The following is a 25681-nucleotide window of genomic DNA, read 5'->3' as shown; positions in this document are numbered from 1 at the left end:
TTTTCAAAATGGAAATAACTGACTAGGAAAAAGAGAAGAATGATAAATAAATTTTAAATTAGTACTCAGGATGCCATCCACATTTACTAATGTTCTGAGTTTTAAAAAAAATACTTTTAAGTGGTTAAACCTAATTGCAAAGGTTTAGCAGATATTAGATTTAAATTAAGTAAATTTCCTTTTTTCAAAATGTTTAAATAAAATGGCTTTTATATATTCCTTGGTTAACAATAGAAAAAAGACAGCTGTTAAAACTATGAAAATGACATTCTGAAGCAAAAATCAATTAGTAGTTTGTAAATAAAATTGAGCTGTTATTTGTTCTCTAATTATTAATATTTATTTGTTTTGAATTGTTTGCGATTTGTTAAGGAGGTCTAGTCCAAGATGCCTTGAATCCTAGAGTAGTGATTTGGTTTTTGTTTAGCAAGCAGTGAAAAGTCATTGGATACATTTTAGCCAAGGAGATATAAATATAATTACAGTATCTGAAGAAGGTGTACTCCACCAAACATGTATTTGATATTAATAACCAAATCCAAATAAGAGGTAATAGATCCAGAAGTACGGTAGGATTACTGATTGAAGAGGAAGTACAAGACAGGAGCTTATCAGAGAGAAATACTGAGTGGTACTTTGACAGCTGACTGAAGTAGGGGAAAAAAAAAAAGAGTTAATGATGACCAAAGTAATTTGATGGTAACACTTTTCTTGTGGAATTCAGAATATACTGTCTATGGCTCTCTTGAATGAATGCCATCTAGATACATTGAGATTCTTGAACTTTTTTCTGACTGACCAAGCTTTTAGAAATGATCTTTAAGAACCATGAGTCAAATTCCTTCCCATTGAGTGTACCTTTGAATAAATCAATTTTCTCATTAAAGTGTAATCTACAGAAAGATTGGATATTGGAAATTTTAAAATGACTTATTATTTCACAAAATAACTGGTGTACATGGGGTGGTTGAGGGTGGTCAGAGTCATTTAGAGTAGTTTTTTCCATCTAGCTGGGGAAACTTTTAACACCTTGATTTCTTGCTTCCCTTAACCTACTTGGTGACTCTTCACTCTCTCTCTCTCACCTATATTCTGTTAATCAGAAATTATAATGAGAGTGTGAAACATTGGCATAAAAGATTATGGAAAGAAGAAAAGGAATGCTTCACTCTTTCTTTTTTAATATTTCTCTTATTTATCACAAATAGGTCAAGACAGTACACTATTGCCAGTTCACAATTCATAGTTTCTACAAAACATATACATGCAATCTGAAAAGGCTTCGATTATCTTCTATCTGAATTCTCTTTTAAGTGACTGGGAAACTTCAATATGTCAAATCTACTGCATCATGTTGTTTAAATGGCACCGTCTGTTTCTACCATACTCAAAAATACATACTCTCTTTAAGCCAGAAGTCAAAATGTTCTTCAAAGGAAGCACTAGCCTAACCCTAAGCCAAAGTGAAAACTCCCCAGTGATTTATAACTTACATCTACTTCTTCAAGAAAAACAAAAAACAAAAAATAAAGAACAAGCTCGACTCTGAAGAAACCATTATCAATTAATTATATTTAATATTTATGGTAACCAAATGTAGTCAATGGTATATAAATATTTTCCCCAAAGAACTACTTCCTCAGTGTTACTGCATTATGGATATAAAAGTATTTTTGTAGAACATTTTTAAAATTCACATTAATAGAGCTGTCTGTAGTTAGATCATGAAACTTTTGTGATATGGAACCGAACATTTTAGTGATCTTAGTTAAAATAGTTTTCTAGGTGTGTGGTAAAATGGTGGATCTTTATGGAATTGTAGAAAAAATATCAGAAGCCTTGGATTAAAGACCATGTTTCTACACTTAAGAGTACAATACCAGAATATATAGATTGATGAATGAACTATAGCTGATAGTTGATTTTTTTTAATATTACCTAACAACCTGAAAATTTTAGGTGAATTGTGGATATGCTTTGTTATGGTAGTACAGTGCAAGGGAGGTAACTTACATTCTTTTAACAAAATTTTATGGAAAAAGAATCAAGTTTAATAGTGAGTAGGAATTAGAAAATGGACAATAATTTTAATATGAAAAATGAAATCTTAGATTAGACCTTTCACTTTCTTACCTGATATGTGTTTTTGGTAACTAACCAAAAGTGTGACTTCCTAACTCATTAGGTTGAGAGTCTATCTTCTGATTTATTTTTATTGACATTTCGAGTCTTAAAAATACTGGCTGTCATATTAAAACATTGATTTGATTAAATCACATTGAATATTATTTAAAACATGATTGATTTGATAGTGAAATCTTTATCACATTCATTGAAATAATTAAAGATGTCTCTAGGTCATTGGAAAATAAGGGTTCGGATTTGTTAGATTTATTATGGCCTTTGAAGACAAAATCAGTGGACTATTAGAACTGCCAAGTATAATTCTTAAAACTTAGAATGCAAGTGGCTATTACTTTGTAAGTTTGGAGGTCCTACTTGTTGGGTTTTAATATTTCCATTTACAAGCAAGATAAATATTCCCTTAAAACCTTATTCATTAATTACTGACTTTGTGAAGTTAATATAACTGGGAAATTTAGAAAAGATAGAAAAGGATTTTAGCTATGGTTTTACCACTGATTCTTATGTTTGCAAAGTAATTTTCTTCAGTGATAGTTCTAATTGGTGTTGAGTTTGTGGAATCTATATTTATAATAAACTCTAAAATTAGAAAGCTAGGATGTTTGAATATCTAATAAACCAAAATTTTAGGCAAGTAAAAGTCCAATTGTTTAATAGCATCCTTTTCCATGGAAATGCATGATCCATAGCACAATAGTCAAATTGCAATGTTGTTGGAGTTCCCATTCCAGTTTCTTCATTTTGGTGCAAAGGAAGAGAAAGCATGTTCTCTGCCTCGAGTTGTACTAGATTTCTCAGTGGGTGGCTGGTACTAGCTTTCGAGGGGCCATCCTTCCAGAGTGCCATTGTCCAGAAGATTTCCTTTCTTCTGTTAGAAGGGGACTACTGAGAGCAGCACGTGCAGTTTCCCCCTGATTCCATCTACATATTGTGGTCTCCCTATTACTACTACCACTTGTGTACTCTCTTACTTTCTATGGCTTTCCAAGTCAAGGAACATTCAAGTTAGTTTTTTTTTTTTATTGTAGATAAGGAATCAACAATTGTTATATGGATTTTATTTATTTATTTATTTTTTATTTTTTTTTAAGATTTATTTATTTGTGCATACAGAACTGGGGTACAGGCCAGAGGCTCAGGGGCGGTGAGAGGCTTCACCAGAGACAGAGTGGGGAACAGAACAGGCAGGTCGGGGAAGTACACTGCTAAGGGGAACAGCGGGCGGGCCAGGAGAGGTCTGCCACGCCATGTGGTCACCTCTGGGGCAGGCGGGAATCGAACTCATGCGGAAGCGGCTTTAGCTTCTCAGTGCTGTGCTTTAACCCACTGTGCCACCAGGGAGGGCCTATATGGATTTTAAAAGATGAGGGGAGAGTAAGTTCTTGAAATGTGGTAGACTGAGGGAACAAACACTGAGTTCAAGTCTTTTAGGGACAGAATTTGAGATATTCTGTGCAAATGCTTTATAGTTTAGGTAATTAACTTTCATCCCGTTATAGTTACTTAATGGAGTATCATTTGTCATTCCATTTGGTTAGCCCAATCCCCTTCTGTGTGTCATTGTGCTATTTCTGTGATTGAGATGGTTGACTTTGGAATTTAGAACCTGTTACTTCAGATGTATCAGAAATGTAAGATTCTCCCTAAATTTGATATAAGTTCTAGACCAGGATTGCTACTTCCCTAGCCCCAAATGTGTTGGTAGAATGACATGTGAGATTTTTCAGCATTGGTATTGTTTTTATGGAAATAGTAGATAATTTTAGATTTAATTAATGAAACCACAAAATTATTTGCCTTCAACTGATCGCGTGTCTCCCTGAGACCCTCCGGTACTTACAAGTAAGCATTGGAATGTCAGTTGCATTATGGCCTCTGCTTGCTGCTGTTTATAGCTTTTTAGGGTTGGTGTAATGGGAATATTTCAGGCTCTGAAATCAGACTTGAGTTCAAATCATAATTACCAGACCCAAGGCGAGGCCTTAAATTCTCTGAGCTTCAGTTTCCTGTCTTTAAAATGGAACTCTTATGAGGATTAAGTAGCACTCAGGACGTGTCTGGCACAGTGCCTGGTACACAGCAGGTGCCGGGTAAATGATCTTACTCCTGTGTTAAAATTGACATCAGCTATTTACTAATGCGATTTTATTTTAAACATGACACGTGCTTGTAAAGAAGGTTCTTTCGAAAATCATTTTAGAGTCTTACCCTATCAACATCATTTTTTTTCTTCTTTCCTTGTCTCTCACTCTGGCATTGCTGCAGCAGGATAGAAAGCCTCCAAAAGATAAGCGACTATTTTTACATCATCTGTGCGAAGAGTTTCCAGAAAAACAATAATGTACTTTTATTTCTGATATTAAAAAATACTGATTACTAACCAAAACTTTATTTTTCTTGATTCTTTACAGGCAAACATTTCATTAAGGACATGTGTTCTCCATAGTTTATTAAGCAGCAATTAATGTATGTTTTTTAAATATAAGTGTCTGTGATACTTATAATTTTCTTGTATAGTGATACCGTTAGTGACATTTTAGCCAGGGGACATCTCTTTTAATATTTTTTAATTTTTTTTCTTTTTAATGAAAATAACTGGCTTGTGTTATACATACTAACTTAATGAGTTGGAAATTTTGTTTTTGAAATAATTTTCCTTTTTTCTTAGAGGAAAGAGGAAGTATTTAATTTTTATTTGGGGAGGATAGTAAAGGATAGTTAAAACTGTAAATTTGTTGATGTAGAAAAGTTATTAGTATTTTTTAGAATTCAGTGCAGTAGGCATAGTTTGAATCTGTAGACAAATCATTGGGATGACTTCTCAGCTTAAGTTTTTAATTTATTTCTCAAGGGTGGAAGGAAATACCTTGACAGATTTAGCACTCAGATTCAAGTGAGCAGGAGAACAGGTGACTAAATTTCCCTTCCACCTGCCATGCAACGTTAGCACAAGAAATGTTTCTTTTAGCAAATGCTGCTGCTGGCAGACACTTGTCTCTTTCAGAGCAGAAAAACAAATGGAGGGGGAGTACTTCTGTGAAGAAAACCTTTTTCTTGATTTCCTTTTTAAATTGTGAGTGTGCAAAAATGTGTTTTATTTTTCGGGGCAGGGGGTGGGTAGTGGAAAGCATGAGTGAGTGCCTTGATTAACCAACCCTGATTTGTTTTTGTAGAATACTAATCAGGCCTTTTATTTTTGTTTTGCTCTGTTACTTTCTTGCATACCAACCCACTCCTCTGGCTTTCAGTTATATTATTGCTATGGAGTATGACAATATTTATATAATGTTTTTGACACTAACTCAGAGACCCTGATTTTCATGAAATGGAATCCTGTTATTGTAGTACATTGCTAGTTTGAGACTCTGTAATGAAATGATGTCAAGCCAGATGAAGTAGAGACATGTAAAAGTGGTTGTTTATATATTTTGCTTTTCTAGCTTTTCTCTGATTCATTCCTTTTTTCTTTAACTTCAGTAATGAGACACAATACAGAAAAGTATAACAATTTGACATTATTTCCCACCATCTCAGGCAGTGCTTTTTTCTGCACAACTATATCGTGCTAGCATCTTTTATTCAGAATAGTATTAATATTAACTTGGTGTGAGCAGAAGTTGACATGCCGGTGCATAGGTCAGCACTTATAACCTGTCTACCAAGAAAGGTCAAGTGTTTTTGTGCTAATAATTTCAAAAATCCCTTAAGTGTTCTATTTTCCTTGACAATAAAGTTTAACCTTACTTGACTCTCTTTATAATATGAACTGGTATTTGTGATGATAGCCAACAAGATATCGAGATGCATTTATCAAGTTAATACCTTGTTCTTAAAACACAAAAGTCATCATTTAAGTGGGTCTTGGGAAGAATTTTTTTTTGGCATTGGAAACTACTGAGTGTTGGAAGACTTTGGAGCCAAATGATGCAATTACTGGAATTAATGAAATACTCTCCCCTTTTTCAAGTAGCATGCCAACAAACCCGATTGCTATAGTGAATTCTGTGAGTACACAGTTCTTTATAGAACAGCTACCAAACCATTATGTGTACAGAATTATTCACTGTAGAAAACAGGTTTGAACCAGATGGATAGAGCAATCTCGCTACGGTTCGCCTACCAGGTCATACCCATAATATGCAATCCTTCACTGTGCTGGTATTCACTATGGGAAAAATGGCAACAACTGTCCATTTTATGATTTTACAATCGTATTAAATTTTTCATTTGAGTGAACAGTGCCATGCAAACAGCACTGCATTAGCAGTTTTGATAATATATCTTCCAATCTACTCTTTGGTAAGTTTGTAAGTTTAAAGATGGATTTTTGCTTGAATTAGGATATTTAAAAAAACTAATGAGATTGAGCCTTTTTCTATCTGCTAACTGTTGCACCAAATCTTTATTAATTGTACGCTCATTTCACTGATACAATTCCCTTGGGATAAATTTTTGAAATAAAAGTTTTTGAGGCAAGATTATGTCAGCATCACCCTATTAATGCATGACAATTGCTTAGACTCTTTATTTTCTTTGTCTTCAAGTAGAAGACAAAGGAAATGACAGTCTGTGTATGTGCAGTATGATCACCTTTGCAAAGCTTTCAATAAGATGATCAGACTGTGCCTTTATCTTTGAAATAGAAAATTGTTCCCTTTGAGCAAGCCCAGTTGACTAATGCATGTACACTTTGTGAAAAATTGCTCTTATGCTCTGAGTTTGGTCATTGTTTAGAAAATAAGATGTGTTCAGAGGTAATGGGGTGGCAGGAGTGGCATGCTCCCAATAGATAATAGTTGTATGGAAAAACGATTTGATTTTTAGAAAGAAAATTGATGAACACAGTCTTTCTGTGGATTATTTATAGTACCGTTGAAAAAGGAGTATTTGGACAGGGCTTGCTTTACTGTAATTTAGCATGTAGAAATGAGTTCAACTAACAACTTTAAGCAGATTCAGGGAAGTATTCTTACCTGAGTTCATACAGAACAAAAGATTTCCTGCATAATTATCGTATGAACTTTAAAGCCGTTATCAAGTTATCTACTTGTAAACACTTTTTAAAAATATTTATTTATTTACACATACAAGAACTGGGGTGTAGGCTAGAGGTGCATGGGGTGAGAGGATTCACCAGAGATAGAGTGGGGAGCAGAACAGACAGCTCGTCTGATATATACAACTGAGGGGAGCAGTTGGTGAGACAGGAGAGGTCTGCTGCGCCATGTGGGTCACCTCCCTGTCCAGGGAATCAAACTTGTGCTGCAGTGGCTATGGATAGCTTCTTAGTGCTGTGACTTAACCCCTTGTGCCACCAGGGAAGCCCCCAACCTTGGTTTTTCAAAGTGATGTGTTAAGGAGAGCAGAGGTATTCTCTTATTAGTGGCCTTTAAGAGTTTGTGGTTAATAATAATCTCATTGTGTTTTTTTTTGCTGGCAGTGTTACCTCATGGAGTCAATCCTCAGATTAGGAACTTATTTAGAGCACATTAATTACTTATTTTTTTTTTCCTGAAAAGGTTGATCCCTCTATCAGGGTTTCTCAACCCCAGCACATTGACATTTTTGCCTGAGTGTGTCTTATACTTGAAGAACATTCCTTTGTATTGTAGGTGTTTATCCCACTGTATGATAGTAGTGTCCCTACCCACCTTTGCAACAATGAAAATTATTTCCAAACAGTGCTAAATGCTTGTGTATAGGGCGAGAAGTCCCCCTGGTTCTCCCTCCTCTTCCTTCCCCCAGAATCAGTGGTCTTTATTGTGCTTTTAACCATGTGACTTGAAAAAGAATAAGATCAAACAATGTTCTCTGTGCCTGGAATTACTCAGCTAATCTGTCCTTTAAAGATAGTTTGATGTAATTGTGGCAGGGGTTTGCAGAGAGATTTCACTTCCTTACACTGTTGAAGAACAATGCTCTCCACATCCAGTCAATAAACTTAATGAAAAGGAGATAGAAGAGTATATTGAATCTGCTAAGAAGGTTGACATGGCATGTGCTGTTGCTGAAACAGAAATAATAGGGAGTGTTGTGAATGTTCAAAAGTCAAAAGATGTTGATAAAAAGTCATGGAGATTATTTTAATGAAGGTTTCCTCAGCTTTTGAAGTAATTAATTAGAAATCCAGCCATATTATGTTGCCAAGAAAAGGCTATATTTTCACCTTCTGCATTCAGTTTTCAGAGCTAGAAACAGTGACCAGTAAACAATTGTCATCTGTGCTCATTCCAAAAAAAAAAAAACAAACGAATTCTAGGCTATGTCATGGGGCAATGTGCAATGTGGTTTCAGCATTATTCCTACCTTTTTTTTTTTTAATATCTGTGCTTCTATAAAAATGATAATTGGTGGACATTTAAAGCACTGCATGTTAAAGAAATGTCTTTGGAATGATCTACAGAAATGAATTCTGTATTCAATCTGATGACATATATTAAGCCTCCCAAGTGCCAGGTCCTCTGCAGGGAATACAGAAAGTTATAAAGCATTCTCCTTGAATATTCCATTAAGATAATTCTGGATGAATAGAAATTTTCTGGTTAAAGATATCAATCACCATCAATATTTCCCACATTTCCAAATTGATTCTGTAATTTTCAATGTCTGTCTGCAAAAGATGTTTAAAAGTGTGTGTCTTCAAAGTGACAGGAGAGTAGACACGGAGCTCAACTCCTCCCCAAAAAGATGACTCAGTAATCTACAGAGAAAATAAACAACAGCCCTTGAAGAAAGACTGGAGGTTCATTGGTATCTCAGGGAAAAGAAACATGGCAGAGAGGGTAGGAAAAATTGCAATATAATTTTGCTTGGAGTGCTTCTTAGAGCAGTCTGATCCAACCGAGGAAGGGACTGACTGTCACGTGTTTGTTATTGACCGAAGAGTTCTTGCATATTGGTAACCTGGACCATGACACAGTATTGGAGAGGGCCATGCATGCAACCTCTGGTGGCAAAGGGAAGGCCGAGGGTGTCTGTGGGAGGAGAGATTCATAGCCAGTGCTTTGATGAAGAACAACGGCTGGCAAAGGCAGAGTGCTAGAAGTCACCAAGAAATCAAGGGCTTGATGTTGAAAACACCTTACACCCCTGCCTCTAGAGGTGTCCAAGGCCATTGTACAACTTTGCCACGGCTAGGCATATCAAAGTTGGGGACTGCCAGCTTGAGCCTGTGGCCCTAACTGGGAGTTGAACCTGGGAGACTTGATAGAGGAGCTTGATATAAATGAGAAGAGGCCCCCCTGTGGCCCTACACTTAGGAACTGACTTCTATGTTAAGTACCATTCCTGGCCCAAACCAGTCTGGGGGATTGCCAGGATGACTTGCCTAAGCTGCTTGCTGCTTTTAATCAGAGTTTAAAACACCTAGGGCCTGACTTCAGGTGAAGGCTCAGTACATAAAAGCCGCTGAGAATTGAGTATCCAGTGTTCTGCCCTGACCACAGTCCATGAGAAAGTATACTTAGAGGGGCCGAAAAGGAGGCAGTCTTTTGTGGACAGCACCCACAGATCCTAAGAAACACATGCCCCTCAACTGCCATTGGGACTGTAGCTTGCTGGCCGTCCGAAACCACAGATTCCAGATCACTCTGCTCCAGTCCGCATCCCTGGGGAAAAATACAACCCGCAGAACCAGCAAACCAAAGCTGGACCACAACTCAGGGGTCAGTGTTAGTTGAGGATACTTGGGAAGCCTTAAGGAGATGGTCTTGGCGGGGGGAGTTGTTGCAGATTTTCTCTGGAGCCCTGCACCACCATCCCCTATACCCAGCCCACCAACCCCATAGTTTGCAGTTGGGGCTGATGCTGTACGTAGCCTCTTAGGAGGTGGGAAGTGTCCCTACTCTTCGGTAGTAGCCTCTTGGCTCCTCACTGGCCAGCTTCCACCCTTTACTGGCACTAGAGCTCTAGTTGTGCAAACAGGCGCAGGGATAGTCAGCCTAAAGCAACCGACACCTTGGGGTCTGGGGCACACAGCCTGCAATTATTTCCTGCAACCTATAACCTTAACATAAGGTCACACATCAGGTTAGGGAATGAAAACTGTTTAATTAAAGTAAAATGAGACAGGAATCTACCATAACTGATAAAACAAAGAACACAGAAAAAAATCCAAAAGGCAGCTTTCACAAAAGAGTCTAAGGCAGCAGACCTGACAAGTCAAATGCTAATTACAATGACAGAGAAAATATGGGAAGACTTCAAAGTGAATGTGAATGTTTATGCTGTATAGCATACAATTTAATTCTGTTTAAAAGCTATTTCGGAAACTTGTGGAAAAGCTATATTCATTTTCTTTTATGCCTTTTGAAATCATTTAAATTATTCTCTTTATTAAATATCCATGAGAGCTGAATAAAACATGATTATGTATTATTCATCACTTTTGGTTATACTATGGCTATAATATCATTAAGAAGAATTGATGTCACCTCTGTCATCAGACTTTTTGCTAATTATCACAGGATTTAAGCCATTTGGCTAGAGTCAGGATTCAGAAAACAGGATCTTTATTAAAAGCCTGGGATGGTCAAACTTGACTTCTTTTTAAAGCTAATTATAGGTATGATGGGGGGGAGGGTGAAATCTTTATGCTATTGTGTAGCCCAGAGTCAGAAAAATAATTCAACATTTAGAATGTTGTATCTGAATAGGAAAAATATAGTTCTACTAGTTAGAAATCCATTCTTCCTCCTTCTTTCCCAATATCCACTTTAGAGGTCTCCATCATGAATGTACAAGCTTTTTCAGAGATAATTTTAGTAAATGTATCCCTGAAAATCACACTTGCCTAGTTTAAGAAATGAGGGATGATTATTTCCCAGTGGTCAGCTGTTACATAAGGACACATATTTTGTCATGTTCTTTGTAAAAGTGGCTTATTGGCTACAAGGTTATGTTTATAGCTGCTGAAAAGTTATAATGTGCTTATTACTTTTATTATTTCTTTGAACAGGTGGAAGTGCCACTAGACTGTAACTATTTAGCTAAGCAATGCCAAATGATTTCTAGGAAAAGAAATCATTTCATGTGTAAAATTTTTGGTTCAGTTGGGGTTGATTGAAACTGTAACAACAGAAGCAGAAATAATGTATTAATCTATCACAATTAATCTTTGACTTTTATTAATGGATCTTTGGAGTTCAGAATCCGATTAGATTTAAAATCAGACCCTGACCCAACTATTTGAATAACTTTTTGATATTAGGTAAGTTATTTTTACCTTCCTGTAGCTCATATTCTTAAATTATGCATGTTACAAGTTAAATTACAAGTTAATTTAAACTGCATAACACAATTTGATAGTATTGCTACCCAAACAGTATAATACCAAAAGTAATTCCTTTGCACACACACACACACACACACACAAATCCCATTCTCATTATAGTGTCATTACAGGCTTCTCTGTTCTCATTTATCTTTCTAAGCTTTGAATGCCATTTACAAGTTTCTTCTAGGAGTAGAATGGTATGAGCCTAAAATACAGTGAAGCAGAATTCAGATGATTGGCATTAGTGACTGATTACTTCTTTAAATAACCTTGTAATTTTGAATTCTCTGAAAAGGTTTAATTTGCCTTTCTAATTTTAAAAAATTTTCAGATCTCTAGTGGAAGAGGAAGACCAACATATGAAATTGTCCCTTGGGAGCAGCGAAATGGGCCTGTCATCCCATTTGCAGTCTTCCAAGGCAGGAACCACACGCATCTTTACCAGCAATACCCACAGCTCGGTGGTGTTACAGGTAACCTATGTTGTTCCTTTTGTAGTATTTATCTAGCTTTGAAAAGCAGCCAGGATTTTTGTGGTGTAAGGCATGACCGTTGGGGTAGTTAGTACATGTGTAGGGACCAGGAATCTAGGGAAATTCTCTGTCCTTTCTGTTTGACTTTGTTGGGAACCAAAAACTGCTCTTAAAAAAACTAAAGCTTATTCATTAACAAGAAAAGCAAGTGAACACTTGAAGTGAAACCATCAGAGGAAAACTGTATACCTTTTAAATGTTTAAAAGAAAACACAACCCAAGAGGATGACTTTGTTCTGTTTTTGTAAAGGAGGTCTTGCTCACTCCACTTTTTTGCAGCGTGTTATATCTGGCAGTGTGGATTTTCCATTACCTCTCAGCCAAAGCAAATATCAGAATCCCTGCACTATGGTTTTCTGTCCTTTGCTTACAGCTGTTTTTTGTTTTGTTCCCACCTTTATTATAGTTCCAAAGATCATATTTATTTGGTGTGTCCATTCACCTTGGCACTTACTAAATAATTGCTGGACTAGGGGTGAGGAGTGATGGATGTAAACAACACTGATAAATGTAAGAAGTCATAATATCAGAGGAGATGCCAGAAAAAAAAAAAACAATAGAAAGCTAAAAGAATACAAAATAACGCAATTTGGAACTATGTAGCATAGGGAGAAGCAATCCAGGTACTTCTGCCCCTTGTGAGTACTCCCAAACCTCTATGGGTGTTCACGCGGACAGTAAAGTACTCTCTGTCCACAAATGTCCTCTAGATGCAGTTAAACCTTATCAATTTTCTCCTAGTAAAGTAAGGAAAATGAATCTAAGTGTATTTTTTAAAAGAACTCTCCCAGAAATACGTTCTGGTCAGGAACCATTATGGTAAAGCAGTATATAATGCAATATAGGTACTTGGGGTATAGTTCATAGTATGGTACATAGCATTGTTTAAGAAGATGCATATACATACTGCTTTACCTAACCTTTCCAGTGCTTCATTTTTCTTATCTCCAAAATATGACACTACTAGGAATTACATTCTCTTCTGATTCCCATCTGTAATTTCAGTGAAATTGTAGTTTTCCAAAGCTTTGTATTCTAACTGGAGCTAGGCTTTATGGTTCATTGACCTGTGGGTATCTCATCAACAGAAATGCTAGGGTCAGGGAGGAAAAGCTATCAATCTCCTGGCCTCTTGATTCTATGTAAATGCTTATTTTGTTGTTTTTTTTAAGGATGAGAGAGGAGAGGAGGAGGGGTTGAACAGAGAAGGAAATCATGGGGGAGGGGGAGAGAGCTTTTGTTTATAGTAAAATACTGTTGCTACATCTTAAAACAACTAGCAACAGCAAATGTTGGCAAGGATGTGGAGAAAAAGGAACTCTCCTGCACTGCTGGTGGGAATGCAACCTAGTACAACCACTATGGAAAACTGTTTGGAGGTTCCTCAAACTGCTAAACATGGAGCTTCCCTACGACCCAGCAATCCCACTCCTAGGTATCTACGCAAAGGACACAAAAACACTGATTCAAAAAGATACCTGCACCCCCATTTTTATTGCTGCTTTATTTACGATTGGAAATACATGGAATCAGCTCAAATGCCCAAAAGCAGATGACTGGCTTAAAAAGATGTGGTATATAGAAACAATGGAATATTACTCAGTGATCAAAAAAGATAAACTCATGCCTTTTGTAGCAGTATGGATGGAGCTGGAAGGGATCGTACTTAGTGAAATAAGCCAGAAAGAAATAGAAAAATACTGGATGGTTTCACTCATAGCAGGAGCATAAAGGATTGGGGGGGGGGATAATAATGAACAACTATGTGCCAGAGACATTTTAAGGGGATAGAGTGGGGAATGGGATCAAAAATGGAGGGGTGGAGGGGGGGATGTGCACTGGACTATGGTGATGGCACATGGGTGAATTGGTGACGGGAAGCTCATGGGGATTACAGCTGAGATGGAAAAAGGCACAAAATGATGTAAGAATAAACTATTATAATAAAATAAAAAAAATACTGTTGTTAAAGAAAAAAGATTTACTTACCCTTCACTGTTCTTTGCCCTATGATTGTAACTGTAATCATGTATTTAAACCAATTTCTGTGATTGTACTCATTTTTTAGTTATATTAAGCCAAATAATGAAAGCCACTGCATTGCAGTGAATGAGATTGTGAATCAGTGGTCTTCAAATTTTAGTGTACCAGCATCGCAAGAAGGAGGGCTTGTTAAAATGTGAGCACCAGGTCCCTCTGCAGGGAATTCTGGGGTTAAAACCCCAAAATATACATTTCTAACAAGTGGCCAGGGATGCTGCAGGTTAAGGGAACATGCTTTTAGAACCAATGATCTAGAGACTTTGTCCCTCTACCAAGAGAGATGGACTTTTGATTTCTCCAAAGAAATCTTAAGTTATTCTGATAATAGGGAAACATTGGAAATGAATATCCATTAATAGGGAAATGGTTACATAAATTATGTTGCATCAAAACTATATGACACTATTCAATCACTACAAAAGAGTCATACATATGGTTCTACTGAATGGAAGGAACATATTAAATGAAACAGCAGAGCAAGTCTGGCATATCCATATGACAGCATATTATTCAGCTATGTACAGGCATGAAGCTGAGACATGCTGTAGCACATGTGGTTCTTGACATGATGCCGTAAGTGAAAGAAACCAGTCACAAAAGATTACATTATATGATTGCATTCATAGGAAATCTCCAGAATAGAGAAATGTATAGAGACAAAGTAGACCAATGTTGCTTATGGTTGGAGACTATGAGAAGATAGAATAAAGTTAGATCAAAGGTATAGGGTTTCTTTATGAGGTAAAAGAAGCTGTGAATATGACTACTAGGACCATTGAACCACACTTTAAGTGGGTGAAATGTGTGGTAGGTTGATTATATCTTAAGAAAGCTGTTTTAAAACAATAACAGGGTGGTATATATTATATAATCTCATTGGTAGAAAAAAATACAACACGCATACAAGCACATAAATGTAAATATATAGCAAAGGGTTTGAAAATGTTAGGTGAATGAAATCTTATACGGTTTAAGCTTGTTTTTAAACAATGGAAGTGTTTTTGTGTTTGGCCTTTGTAGTTTAATGCTTAACAGAACAAGTATAGGTGCATCAGAGAACTCTAAACTCTTTTACTTCAGACTTTGTTGGTTCAGGCTGCTTGTAGGGATAGGATCTGATGTGAATGTAACCTGAGAGTTGCGTTAGGTTAAGATGGTCTTCAACTGATTTTTTAAAATATTATTACAATATTTTCAGTGGCAATGTTAAGTGACTGCCATTTTATATGGCTATTGAAAAACTTCATATTCTCTCTTTAAAAGCCCATTAAAAATTAGCTCCTCTCAGACTGAGTATTTTTTATGACTTTTTTAATATATATATAATAGTTTATTTTTACATAATTTTGTGTGTTTTTCCATAACAGTTACAATCCCCTTGGGTTTTCCATCACCAAAGCACCCGTGTGTCATCACCATAGTCCAGTGCATTTCCCTCCCCCCACTGTTTTTGATCCCATTCCCCACTCCACCCCCACAAAATGTCTCTGGTATATAGCTGTTCATCATTATCATTATTTTCTCGCCTGTTCTGTTATATTCCTGCTATGAGAGAAACCATTCGGTATTTTTCCTTTTCTTTCTGGCTTATCTCACTAAGCATGATCTTTTCCAGTTCCATCCATATTGCTGCAAAAGACATGTGTTTCTTTCTTTTTTTTTTTTGGCTGCTGAGTAATATTCCATTGTGTATATGTACCACATCTTTTTAATCCAGTCGGTATTCAGCTGTTTCCATGTCTTTCCAATTGTGAATAAAGCAGCAGTAAACATGGGGGTGTAGGTATCTTTTTGAATCAGTGTTTTTGTGTCTTTTGGGTAGATACCTAGGAGTGGGATTGCTGGGTCATATAGAAGCTCCATGTTTAGCAGTCAAACTGAGAATTTTAAGTACAAGTACTAATTGGAAACCTTTTTTTTTTTTTTGTATCTAATCTTAGGTGTGTGGTTGTCAAGGGAACAAGCTGGAGAAGTGTTTAATGTGTAAATGTTGTCATTGGTTTAAAATTAGCAATCACACAAAGTACAACTTCAGAATGCTGGGAGAACAGCTGTCAGGGGAAGGGACTCTTGGGGAGAGATTGTTTTAAGAACTCTCACTCTGCAGGGCAGCTCACTGCTTCTACCTCAGTGGGAAGGACCGGGATTTGGGGCACAACAAATCTGAGTTTTCCTACTTAGCCGCTAGTTGTATGACTTCTGGAAAGGCACCTCTTCACTCTGTACCCCTTTCCTTATCTGTAACATGGGTAGGAGGTGGGAGGGTTAAATGCACCAATTTATGGGAAAGTAAGGTACATAATTAATGCATTTATTTTCCTTCTGTTTGGGCCAAATTGGGAAGGTGTTGATCAGGAGTAATGGATGTGCCAAGTAAACCATTCATTCTTTTTGTTGGCTTGATCTGCTCTATCAGGTTAGTCGTGCCCTTTAAATAGGGTCCAGCAAAATAGGCTGTCAAAGAAATTTCGAATCTGGAGAGAGTTCGGTACCTAATAACAAGCGTGGCTTAGTAGAACCTTGAACAGATTTCAAGAGAGTCCATGATGGAGGTAGCAGTGCACATTACTTTTACTCAAGTGAGCAACATGATTAACCAGGGCTTGCTTAAGTAGTAATGTTGTTATTTTTCCTCACTCTTTTACTACCTGCAGTGGTGTGGCAGCTTCTAGGGAAAAGCTTCCATCCTTTGACTTTACACCATTGTCCCAGATTGTCGACATCTTTCTTTCACTAATTCTTTAGTAATTTATTGTCTCATACCCTTCCTTGCACCTTCGTTTATTAAAAACAACAGATTTATTGAGGTATAATTCACGTACCATATAATCCACCCTTTCCAAGTGTACAATTCAGTGGTTTTTAGTATTATTCACAGGATTTTGCAAATACCACATGCATTGTAGAATATATTATCATGACCTTAAAAGGAACCCTGCTGTCCATTAAGCAATCACTTGCCATCTACCCATAACCCTTTCTCCAACCCTAAGAAAACTATTAATCTACTTTGTTTCTCTAGATTTGCCTATTCTGAACATTTCACATAAGTAGAATCATATGGTACATGCTTTTTTGTGAATGGTTTCTTCTACTTAGCATAATGTTTTCAAGGTTCAACAACATTGTAGTATATGTTAATACTTCTTTCATTTTTATAGCTGAATGATATTACATTTTATGGATATACCACTTTTTAAAAATCCTTTCATTCACTAATGGACATTTAGGTTGTTCCCACTTTTTAACTATTATGAAAAATGCTGCTTTGAAGATTTGTGCATAATTGTGTCAGAGTGTTTTCATCTCTTGTAAGACACCTTGGAATGGAATTGCTGCATCATATTCTTTGATTTTTTTTTCTATGATTAAGGATTTGAAGAATTGCCAGTGCTTTCCAAAGTGACTGTGCCATGTTCCATTCCCACCAACAATGTATGAGGACTCGTTTTCCACATTCTTGCCAACTCTTATCCCCTGTCTTTATTATTATAACCAAACCTGTCTATGTGAAGTGGATTTTATTTCTATTGTGCTGATTGCTAATAATGTTGGGCATGCATGTATGTGGTCATTTGCATATCATCTTTGAGTACTGTCCATTTAGATCATTTCATTCCCATTGTTGAGTTATTACTGTATATCACTTGTTTATGAGCTCGTTATATATGCTAGATATAAATTCCTTGTCCGATACACAGTTTGCAAGTATTTTCTCCTGACACCTTTGTTTTTATAGTTCCTAGATTTTTTTTTCATAACCACCTTACCATTTTTCAATTCTTCGTCCTTTTAACCATATAACCTTTGCTTTTACTTTTCGTTGGCAGATTTAATAGGCTAGTCAAGGCAAGTGCCTGGGAAGACTTCCTATTTTTCATTATTCTATAAATATATTTTTCTTTCATCCTTGTCTTTGAGCCCATTCTCCTTCCTCTCTTTCCTTAAGAATACCCTTACTTTATTTATTTATTTTTAACTTTTCTGTTCATACTTATTTATTCATAATAATCCTTAGGGGCCCCCCTGGTAGTGCAAAGGGTTAAGTCATAGCACTGTGAAGCTTACCACAGTCACTGCAACAAAGGTCCAATGCCCAGCCAGAGAAATGATACATATGGCACAGCAGACCTCTCCTGTCTCATCTGCCACTCCCCTCAGCAGTGTATCTCAGTCAGTCTCCCTGTTCTGCTCTCCACTCTGTCTCTGGGGAATACTCTCAACCCCCCCCACCTCTGGCCTGTACCCCAGCTCTGTATGTATAAATAAATAAATAAATCTTCAAAAAAATCTTAAAAAATAAAGCAAAAGTGACTCAGTTTTCAAACCAGAAGTTTAAGTTCACTGACATATACTTCAAAAAATATATTCACTGACCATATAGAATGAGTTGGAACATTTTCCCTACTCCTAATTTTTTGTATGTGTTTGCATAGAATTGGTGTTATTTTTTTCTGTAGATATCTGGTAGAATTTATCAGTGAAAATTTGATTTTATAGTACATGTGGCTGTTCAGGTATATATTTCTTCTAGAATAACTTAGTAGCTATGTCTTTCAAGCTTGGGATCTATACAATACAAGATTGGCTTCTATCCAATACAATATTGGGATCTATATGTGGTTTTGGTATGCCCACTTCAATGGAGTTGTCAAGGTAATTGGCATAGCGTTGTTCATATTTCCGTATTATGTTTTAATTATACTGTTATATACTCTAGTGGTATCACATCATTGGTACTGGTAATTTGTGTTTTCTTTTTTCCCAGATCAGTTTGGCTAGTCTTACCAGATAATAGATCTTAACAAAGAAGTAGGGTTTTTATTTTATTGCTTTTCCTCTGTTTTGCATTACATTAATCTTCACTCTGGTTCTTTATTATTTCCATTCTCTTGCTTAATTTGGTATTGTTTTTATACTGTTACTCTCTTTAAGAGAAAGCTGAAATCTTTTATCAAACTAATAATAAATGCTTTCTAGTTTCAAAATCTATTTTGTCTGAAAGTAAAGGGTATGTCAAGTATCTTTTGGTTTTGTTTTGTTTAAAACTTATCTATGAATACACAACTGGGGTATAGGCCAGAGGTGCAGGGGCAGTGAGAGGATTCACCAGAGACAGAGTGGGGGAGCAGAACAGGCAGATTGATGAAGTACACTGCTGAGGGGAGCAGCAGGCAAGACAAGAGAGGTCTGCTGTGCCCTGTGGGTCACCTCTCTGGCTGGGGATCAAATTTGTGCTGAAGGGGTTGCAGCTAGCTTCCTAGTGCTGTGCTTTTTAACCCATTGCACCACTATGGAGGGTCCTGTCAAATATCTTTTAATTAGTGTCAATTGGGCATATCTTTAGTCATCTTCTTTACTTAATTAATTTTTAATTAATATACAGTAAAACTGATTTTAATTGGTCTATATAAGCTTTAAAAAAATTTGTTTCAGGTAATCACAATTAAGATACAGAACTGTTCTTATTACCTCTTGGCCTTCACACTCATCTCCATCTCTAAACTCTGAAAACTTCTCTTATCTGTCATACTTCTTTGAGCATATTATGTCACTGCCATCAGATAGTCTGTAAGCTTTAAGATTGACTTCTTTTTTTTTTCTTGAGATTCATTTTATTTAATTATGCATACAAGAGCTGGGATGTGGGCCAGAGGTGTGGTGAGTGAGAGGATTCACCAGACAGAGTGGGAAGCAGAACTGGCAGACTGACTGAAATACACTGCTGAGGGGATCAGTGGGCAGGTCAGGAGAGGTCTGCTGCACCATGTGGTTCAGCAACCTGGCCAGAGATAGAACTCCTGCTGCGGTGGCTGCAGATAGCTTCATAGTGCTGAACTTTAACCCCTTGCTTCACCAGAAAGGCCTGAGCTTGACTTCTTTTACTTAGTCTGTGATCTTTGCAATCCGTTCACTTTGTGTCTATCAATAATTTCTCCCTTTTTATTGGTGAGCAGCATTCCGTGGCATAGAACATTACTGGGGCCTTTCCTGCTTCTTTGTTTCAGCTGTCTTCCCAGTATTTTCCAGCTCTCTTTTGGGTCTTCTGGTCTCGAAACTGGGACTTTATCTGGCTCTGCCATACACTTACCACGACCAGCCCCCCTTCCTAATCAGCAAGTTCAGAGCGGGAATCACCACAGAGGAACTATTGCAACTCCTCTGGTCAAAGAGGAACATTCTTCTCCCTCAGAGTTACACACATCTGGCAGCCCCGCTGTCACCACTATCACTGTTGCCACTATTTCTGTTGGCACCACCACTACCTTGGAATTGCCTGAGGATTGGAACTCTAGAGTAGAGGACAAGTTAAGTAAAATGGATTTTCTCTGCTCTCTCTGAGCTTTAAGGGCCCTCTTTTAGATTCTTCAAGTCAGATGCAGAACTTTCTCTGTCTGCTCCAGGTTACAGAATGTTTTATGATCAACTGGAGTATATTTGTGTGGGAAACAAAGGTGCTGTGTATGTGTGGGGGAAAAGGTAGGAGATAAGGAGAAAGACTCACTGTTAGTTTGGTGGTACTTTGCATCCTGATCTTCCTAATACCTATGCTTTCATTAAAATATATTTGATTCTTATAGTGATTCTTAAAGTGTTTTGTGAAATAGATAGGCTGCAGCATTTATTCTAGGACAAACCTTTGCCCATTTTTTTTAAAGATTTATTTATTTATTCATACAGAACTGGGGTACAGGCTAGAGATGCGGAGGGTGAGAGGCTTCACCAGAGACAGAGTGGGGAGCAGAACAGGCGGATCGACGAAGTACACTGCTGAGGGGAGCAGCGGGCGGGTCAGGAGAGGTCTGCCGCGCCATGTGGTCACCTCCGAGGCAGGCGGGAATCGAACTCATGCGGAAGTGGCTTTAGATTCTCAGTGCTGTGCTTTAACCCGCTGCGCCACCAGGGAGGGCCCCTTTGCCCATTTTTAAGGCAAAATCCTTTTAAGTATTCCATCTGAGGCTCCAGAGTGTAAGGTTTCCGTGTTTGTGGTTTAGTGGGAGCTATTCCCTAGCTCTCTGTGAGCCTTGGAAAGTGTTCCTCATGCTACTTTGGGAGGTTCTTTCCCCAGACAAATGCACACATCAGCGTTCACCTGAATAACTGAAACTGTCGGGGCTCTTGTTAGCGTTCCACATCCCTCTGCAGCTCCCACTTCAAGCAGGCTGCACTATAAACCGAGCTGCCTTAATTTTCGTGGATCCCAACTCTAGAAGAATGCTGGGCCTCACCTGGGTTCCCACTCCTTGTACCTGTCTCTGGAAACCATAGGCACTAAGCAATTATGGGTTCATTAATCTAATTTGTTTCTCATGTTTCATAGTTCCTTCTTCATTTATTGTAAACTCCCCCCCCCCCCCATATGTTTCGTTTGGTTTTAAGTCATTTCAAGAGGTGAGGTAAAGCCAATTCCTGCTAATTCATCTTTGCTGGAAACTGAAATTTGCAGGGTGAAATTAAATGGTAAGTGGTGAGAACTGGATTAAAGGTGCCTAATTATTTTAGACATTTGTTTAGAGATAGTTTTGCAAAGAAGGTCACCTTTGAACTTGGCTTTGGAGGGAGACTATTCTACATGAAAAACAATGGCATAAATATGGGTACAAGCAAAGGAATAAACCTGGATTTTTCCAGTGAAACAGTCTGGAGAGCACCCTGAGAAGATGGTTTAGAGTACTTGGGGAAATAATGAAAAATAAGTTTGAGCAGTTCAGTTAGGACCATGTAAGAGAAGGCTTTAAAATTTTACATTGTGATAAAATGCAGTGACAGAAACATATTAGAATTTTTTTTTTAACTCTAAGCATGGTTATGTAGTGAGAGCCGACATTGATTAATATGATATAAACTTTTATATTCAATCTATAGATCTTTTACCTTAAATATATATATATATATATATATATATATATGAACCTTTTCTGTCTTCTGAATTAAATGAAAAGCAGCCTCATTAAAACATGGCTTATGGTATTGTTTTGATCAAATATATTAAATTTACTTAAAAATGCTTAACTTTTGTTTATAGGGCATATTTTCCACTAATATTTTTTATTGCTCTTTTCAGTATGCATTTGGTTTTTATTCCAGTTCCCTTTTTGAAGTTACACTAATCAAAAATAGATAGAATATACTAGTAAACTATTTCCATTGCAGAATATAGTGTAAAGATTTGCTTATCAGATTGCTTTTTAATACCTGAGAGTATCAATTTAGTGCCATTCATGAATGGCATTATATTTAATTTGAAAGCTATTGTCATCCATCCAACTTTTGGTATAAATTATTTGTGACACATCTGGTTTCTATATTGTAGTTGTATAATGTCAGTGCATATTCTCTTCTGTTTCAATAGGACTATTTGAACATTTTATCAAGCTTATTTGAAATGTTTTGGACCTTCAAGATTCTATATATGTAACTTATATATTTAATAGTATTTGAAGTTTTGATACATTGGGTAATTTTTTACAGCAAAGAGAAATGCTTTTTTTTTTTTAATGCTTTTTTTTTTTTTTTCTCTTCAAAAGGATGTGAAGAAGAGAAAAAAAAAGGGAGATTTATAGATGGGAGCAAGGGACATACTTAACAATTTCAGAACAAACAGTTCCCTTAAAAGTAGAACCAAAGTGGGCCCTCCCTGGTGGCGCAGCGGGTTAAAGCGCAGCACTAAGAAGCTAAAGCCACTTCTGCATGAGTTCGATTCCTGCCTGCCCCGGAGGAGATCCACATGGCTAGGCAGACCTCTCCTGACCCGCCCGCTGCTCCACTCAGCAGTGCACTTCATCCATCTGTCTGTTCTGCTCCCCTCTCTATCTCTGGTGAATCCTCTCACCCCCACATCTCTGGCTTGTACCCCAGTTCCATATGAATAATATAAATAAATCCTTAAAAAACAAGTAGAACCAAAGATCCATATCAAAATGAAAATTAGATAACTAAGATAAGGACTGAGGCATAAAGAAGTTGAGTGTTAAGCAGTAGAGACTGTTTTAAAGACAACCTAGAAGACTAATAGGAAACTTTGAACAGTTTTGCATAAAGCAGAGCTGTGTTGCTGTGCAGTAGACTGGCATGTGGAAACTGGCAGTGTTTACATTTCTGACAAGAGGAATGGACACAGATTTGTTAGGGAAAAAAATGACTTTAGAATAAAAGTATACAGCCTTCCCTGGTGGCACGATGGGTTAAAACACAGCACTATAGAGCTGTCGGCAGCCATTGTTCAGATTCCCGGCCAGGAAGGTGAGGCACATGGTGCAGTAGACCTCTCCTGCCTCACCTGCTGCTCCCCTCAGCAGTGTACTTCATCCATCTGCTTGTTCTGTTCCCCGTTCTATCACTGGTGAATCCTCTCACATACCACTCCCCCCCCATACCTCTGGCTTTTACCCCATATCTGTCTGTATAAATAAATAAATCTTTAAAAACAATAAAAGGATACAAGTACAAGGTGTCTTTGAAAACCTTCCTAGAATTAAACAGAGAAAAAATGTTATAAGAAACAAAGGGTGGAGTAGATCTCTAGAAGGCACATTAGAATTGTAGCTAATACAGTGACTACACATGAGTGGAGAAATCCTATCCTATCAAAACACTAGTAAGGACATAGAACAATGATACTTCAATAAAAATGGAAAAGGATATGGTTTTCTTCTGATGTGTTCATCCTGCCAAAGATAGAGTATAAGACGTGTTTAGAAAAATGACTGTATTTTTCTATACACGGAGTATATTGTAGGAGGAACTTCAATTTTTTCCTCTTTAGACAGGGCTGTGATATCTAGATAAATGACATGCAAATAAGGTATTTAGAACCTGTATGAAAACAATCTGAATTGACAGATCTTATTTGGATAAAGATAGCAATAGTCAGGAATAAAATTGGCAAGTATGAAATGGATATGGTATTATTCCTTTGTGCTTATGAAAATTAGGGTTGTGAAATATTTAGAAAGGGAAACTGCCTTGTATACAGTGAAAATAAGTGTAAAACCTCACCAAAGCAGATGATTAGCCAAAAGTAGATAAATTAAGCTTAAAATAGTATGTGACACATTTGGCCTTAGAACCTCAACTTCCTTTCTATTGGGATGCTGGAATTGTCTGAGAAAAGTGAGAGGATTTTTTAAAAAGATAGTGTGAAAAGAAGCAAAATGATCAAATTTGTGAAGAGGGCAAACGTGCCTGGTGTATTATCTGAGCTGTCCAGATTTTTGAACACTCAATATGTACGTTAACAAGCAGACTTAATGGAATATGGACCAAATAAAAGATGACACAGATAATGATACAGAGAAGCCCATAGCTTTTCCCACAGGGTAAAGGAATCATAAATAATAAGAATGGAACCTACTGACATGATTGAATTCCAAGTATAAGATATTTGTAAGGTTCATTGAAGGCAGGACTGCTGACATACTAGCCAAGAAGGATTTTGCTGTTTTTGTGGGAGAAATGAACTGATTGCATGCAATAATTGATTTTTACAACATAAGCTGTGATTACCTTCCAAAAAAATCCTGTATATGCCTTCGAGAAAATGATTCAAACATTATTTGAATGTTTGAATACAATATACCTTGTCTCATCTCATTAGTATTTTTACATCTTTATTTGCCAGTACCTAAGTATAATAATTTTTTTTCTTTTAATTGAGGTAACATTGGTTTACTAAGTATGATAAATTTCCCAAGAAAAACCTTATCCTTTAAATTGCCAGTAGCTATTAAAACATTTAAATTACAAGTTTTTCAAGCCAGCAGTTTCACTTCTAAGAATATCTCCCTTGGATTTCCTTACACAAGTAAGTATATGTTCAAGAAAGTTCCTTGTAGCATTGCTTGTAATGACAAAAATTAAGAAACAATCTAAGAGTTCAAGCAGGAATGGATGATTAATTTATGATGTATCTCCATTATAGAATACTTTGCACCCCCCAACCCCATGCAAAATGAAGCAAATCTGTATGTGCTAAGATAGAAGATAGTCTATCTTATATACTCAGCTGAATTTTGAAAATTCATAAAAGTATATATCGTCTCACATTTTTAAAAGTCGATATGCTTGCAAACACCTTGTAAATTGTATGTATGTATAGAATAGTGAGCATATATATTAAACAGTTAGCCATAGTTACTTCTAGTAAGTAGATGAGGTAGAATTGTAAAAAATACAGAACACTTTTGTATTTTTAAAACAACAGCATTTAAAAAGAAAAGCATGAAGTTTACCCAAGGGGACCAACAAGTCAAGTTTTGGGGAGTTAGTTTTTGTTCCCCAAACTATAGTTTAATTCCTAGGCATTGTAGGCACTTCATTATTGAGAGAAGTTTCACAAAGTTCCAGGTTGCTAGTTAGCATGTCACAGAATTAAAGTTCTCCCCAATATAATTACATAGTTTTAAAATACCAAGTGGTAGCTTCTGGGTAAAAATCTGGTTTGCATGCTCATACATTAATTCAACATTTATTAAGTCCCAACTGTGTGCTAAGCACTGAGGAACTCAGACACACTGGTCCCTCAACTGATGGTTGAGCGTTCTCATTCAGTACTTCTCAATACTCATCTATACTTGAAAGACAATTCCCTTAAATTTATTGCAATTTAGAGTCATATACAAATTTTAAGAGAGAGCCACTTCTTGTCTTTTGCATGAGAATATTCCCATAAAATTGGCATATATAT

At 36.8% G+C, this 25681-nt stretch overlaps 1 protein-coding gene across 4 annotated transcripts in view; it reads left to right on the top strand.

The window, feature by feature from the left end:
• Positions 1 to 25681, top strand: part of KLHL13 (kelch-like family member 13) — a 103712-nt gene that overhangs the window by 54383 nt on the left and 23648 nt on the right. For all 4 annotated transcript variants that reach the window (XM_012727276.1, XM_012727275.1, XM_004685732.1 and 1 more), the window contains one exon: positions 11751 to 11892. In XM_012727276.1, the coding sequence (XP_012582730.1) occupies positions 11751 to 11892 (142 nt within the window). The remainder of the gene's footprint in view (positions 1 to 11750; positions 11893 to 25681) is intronic.

This window comes from Condylura cristata, unplaced genomic scaffold (assembly GCF_000260355.1).
Source record: "Condylura cristata isolate star-nosed mole 26May11 unplaced genomic scaffold, ConCri1.0 scaffold00019, whole genome shotgun sequence".
Taxonomy (NCBI): Eukaryota; Metazoa; Chordata; class Mammalia; order Eulipotyphla; family Talpidae; genus Condylura; species Condylura cristata.
Note: the sequence above shows the minus strand (reverse complement) of the source record. Positions and strands in the feature narration are given on the sequence as shown.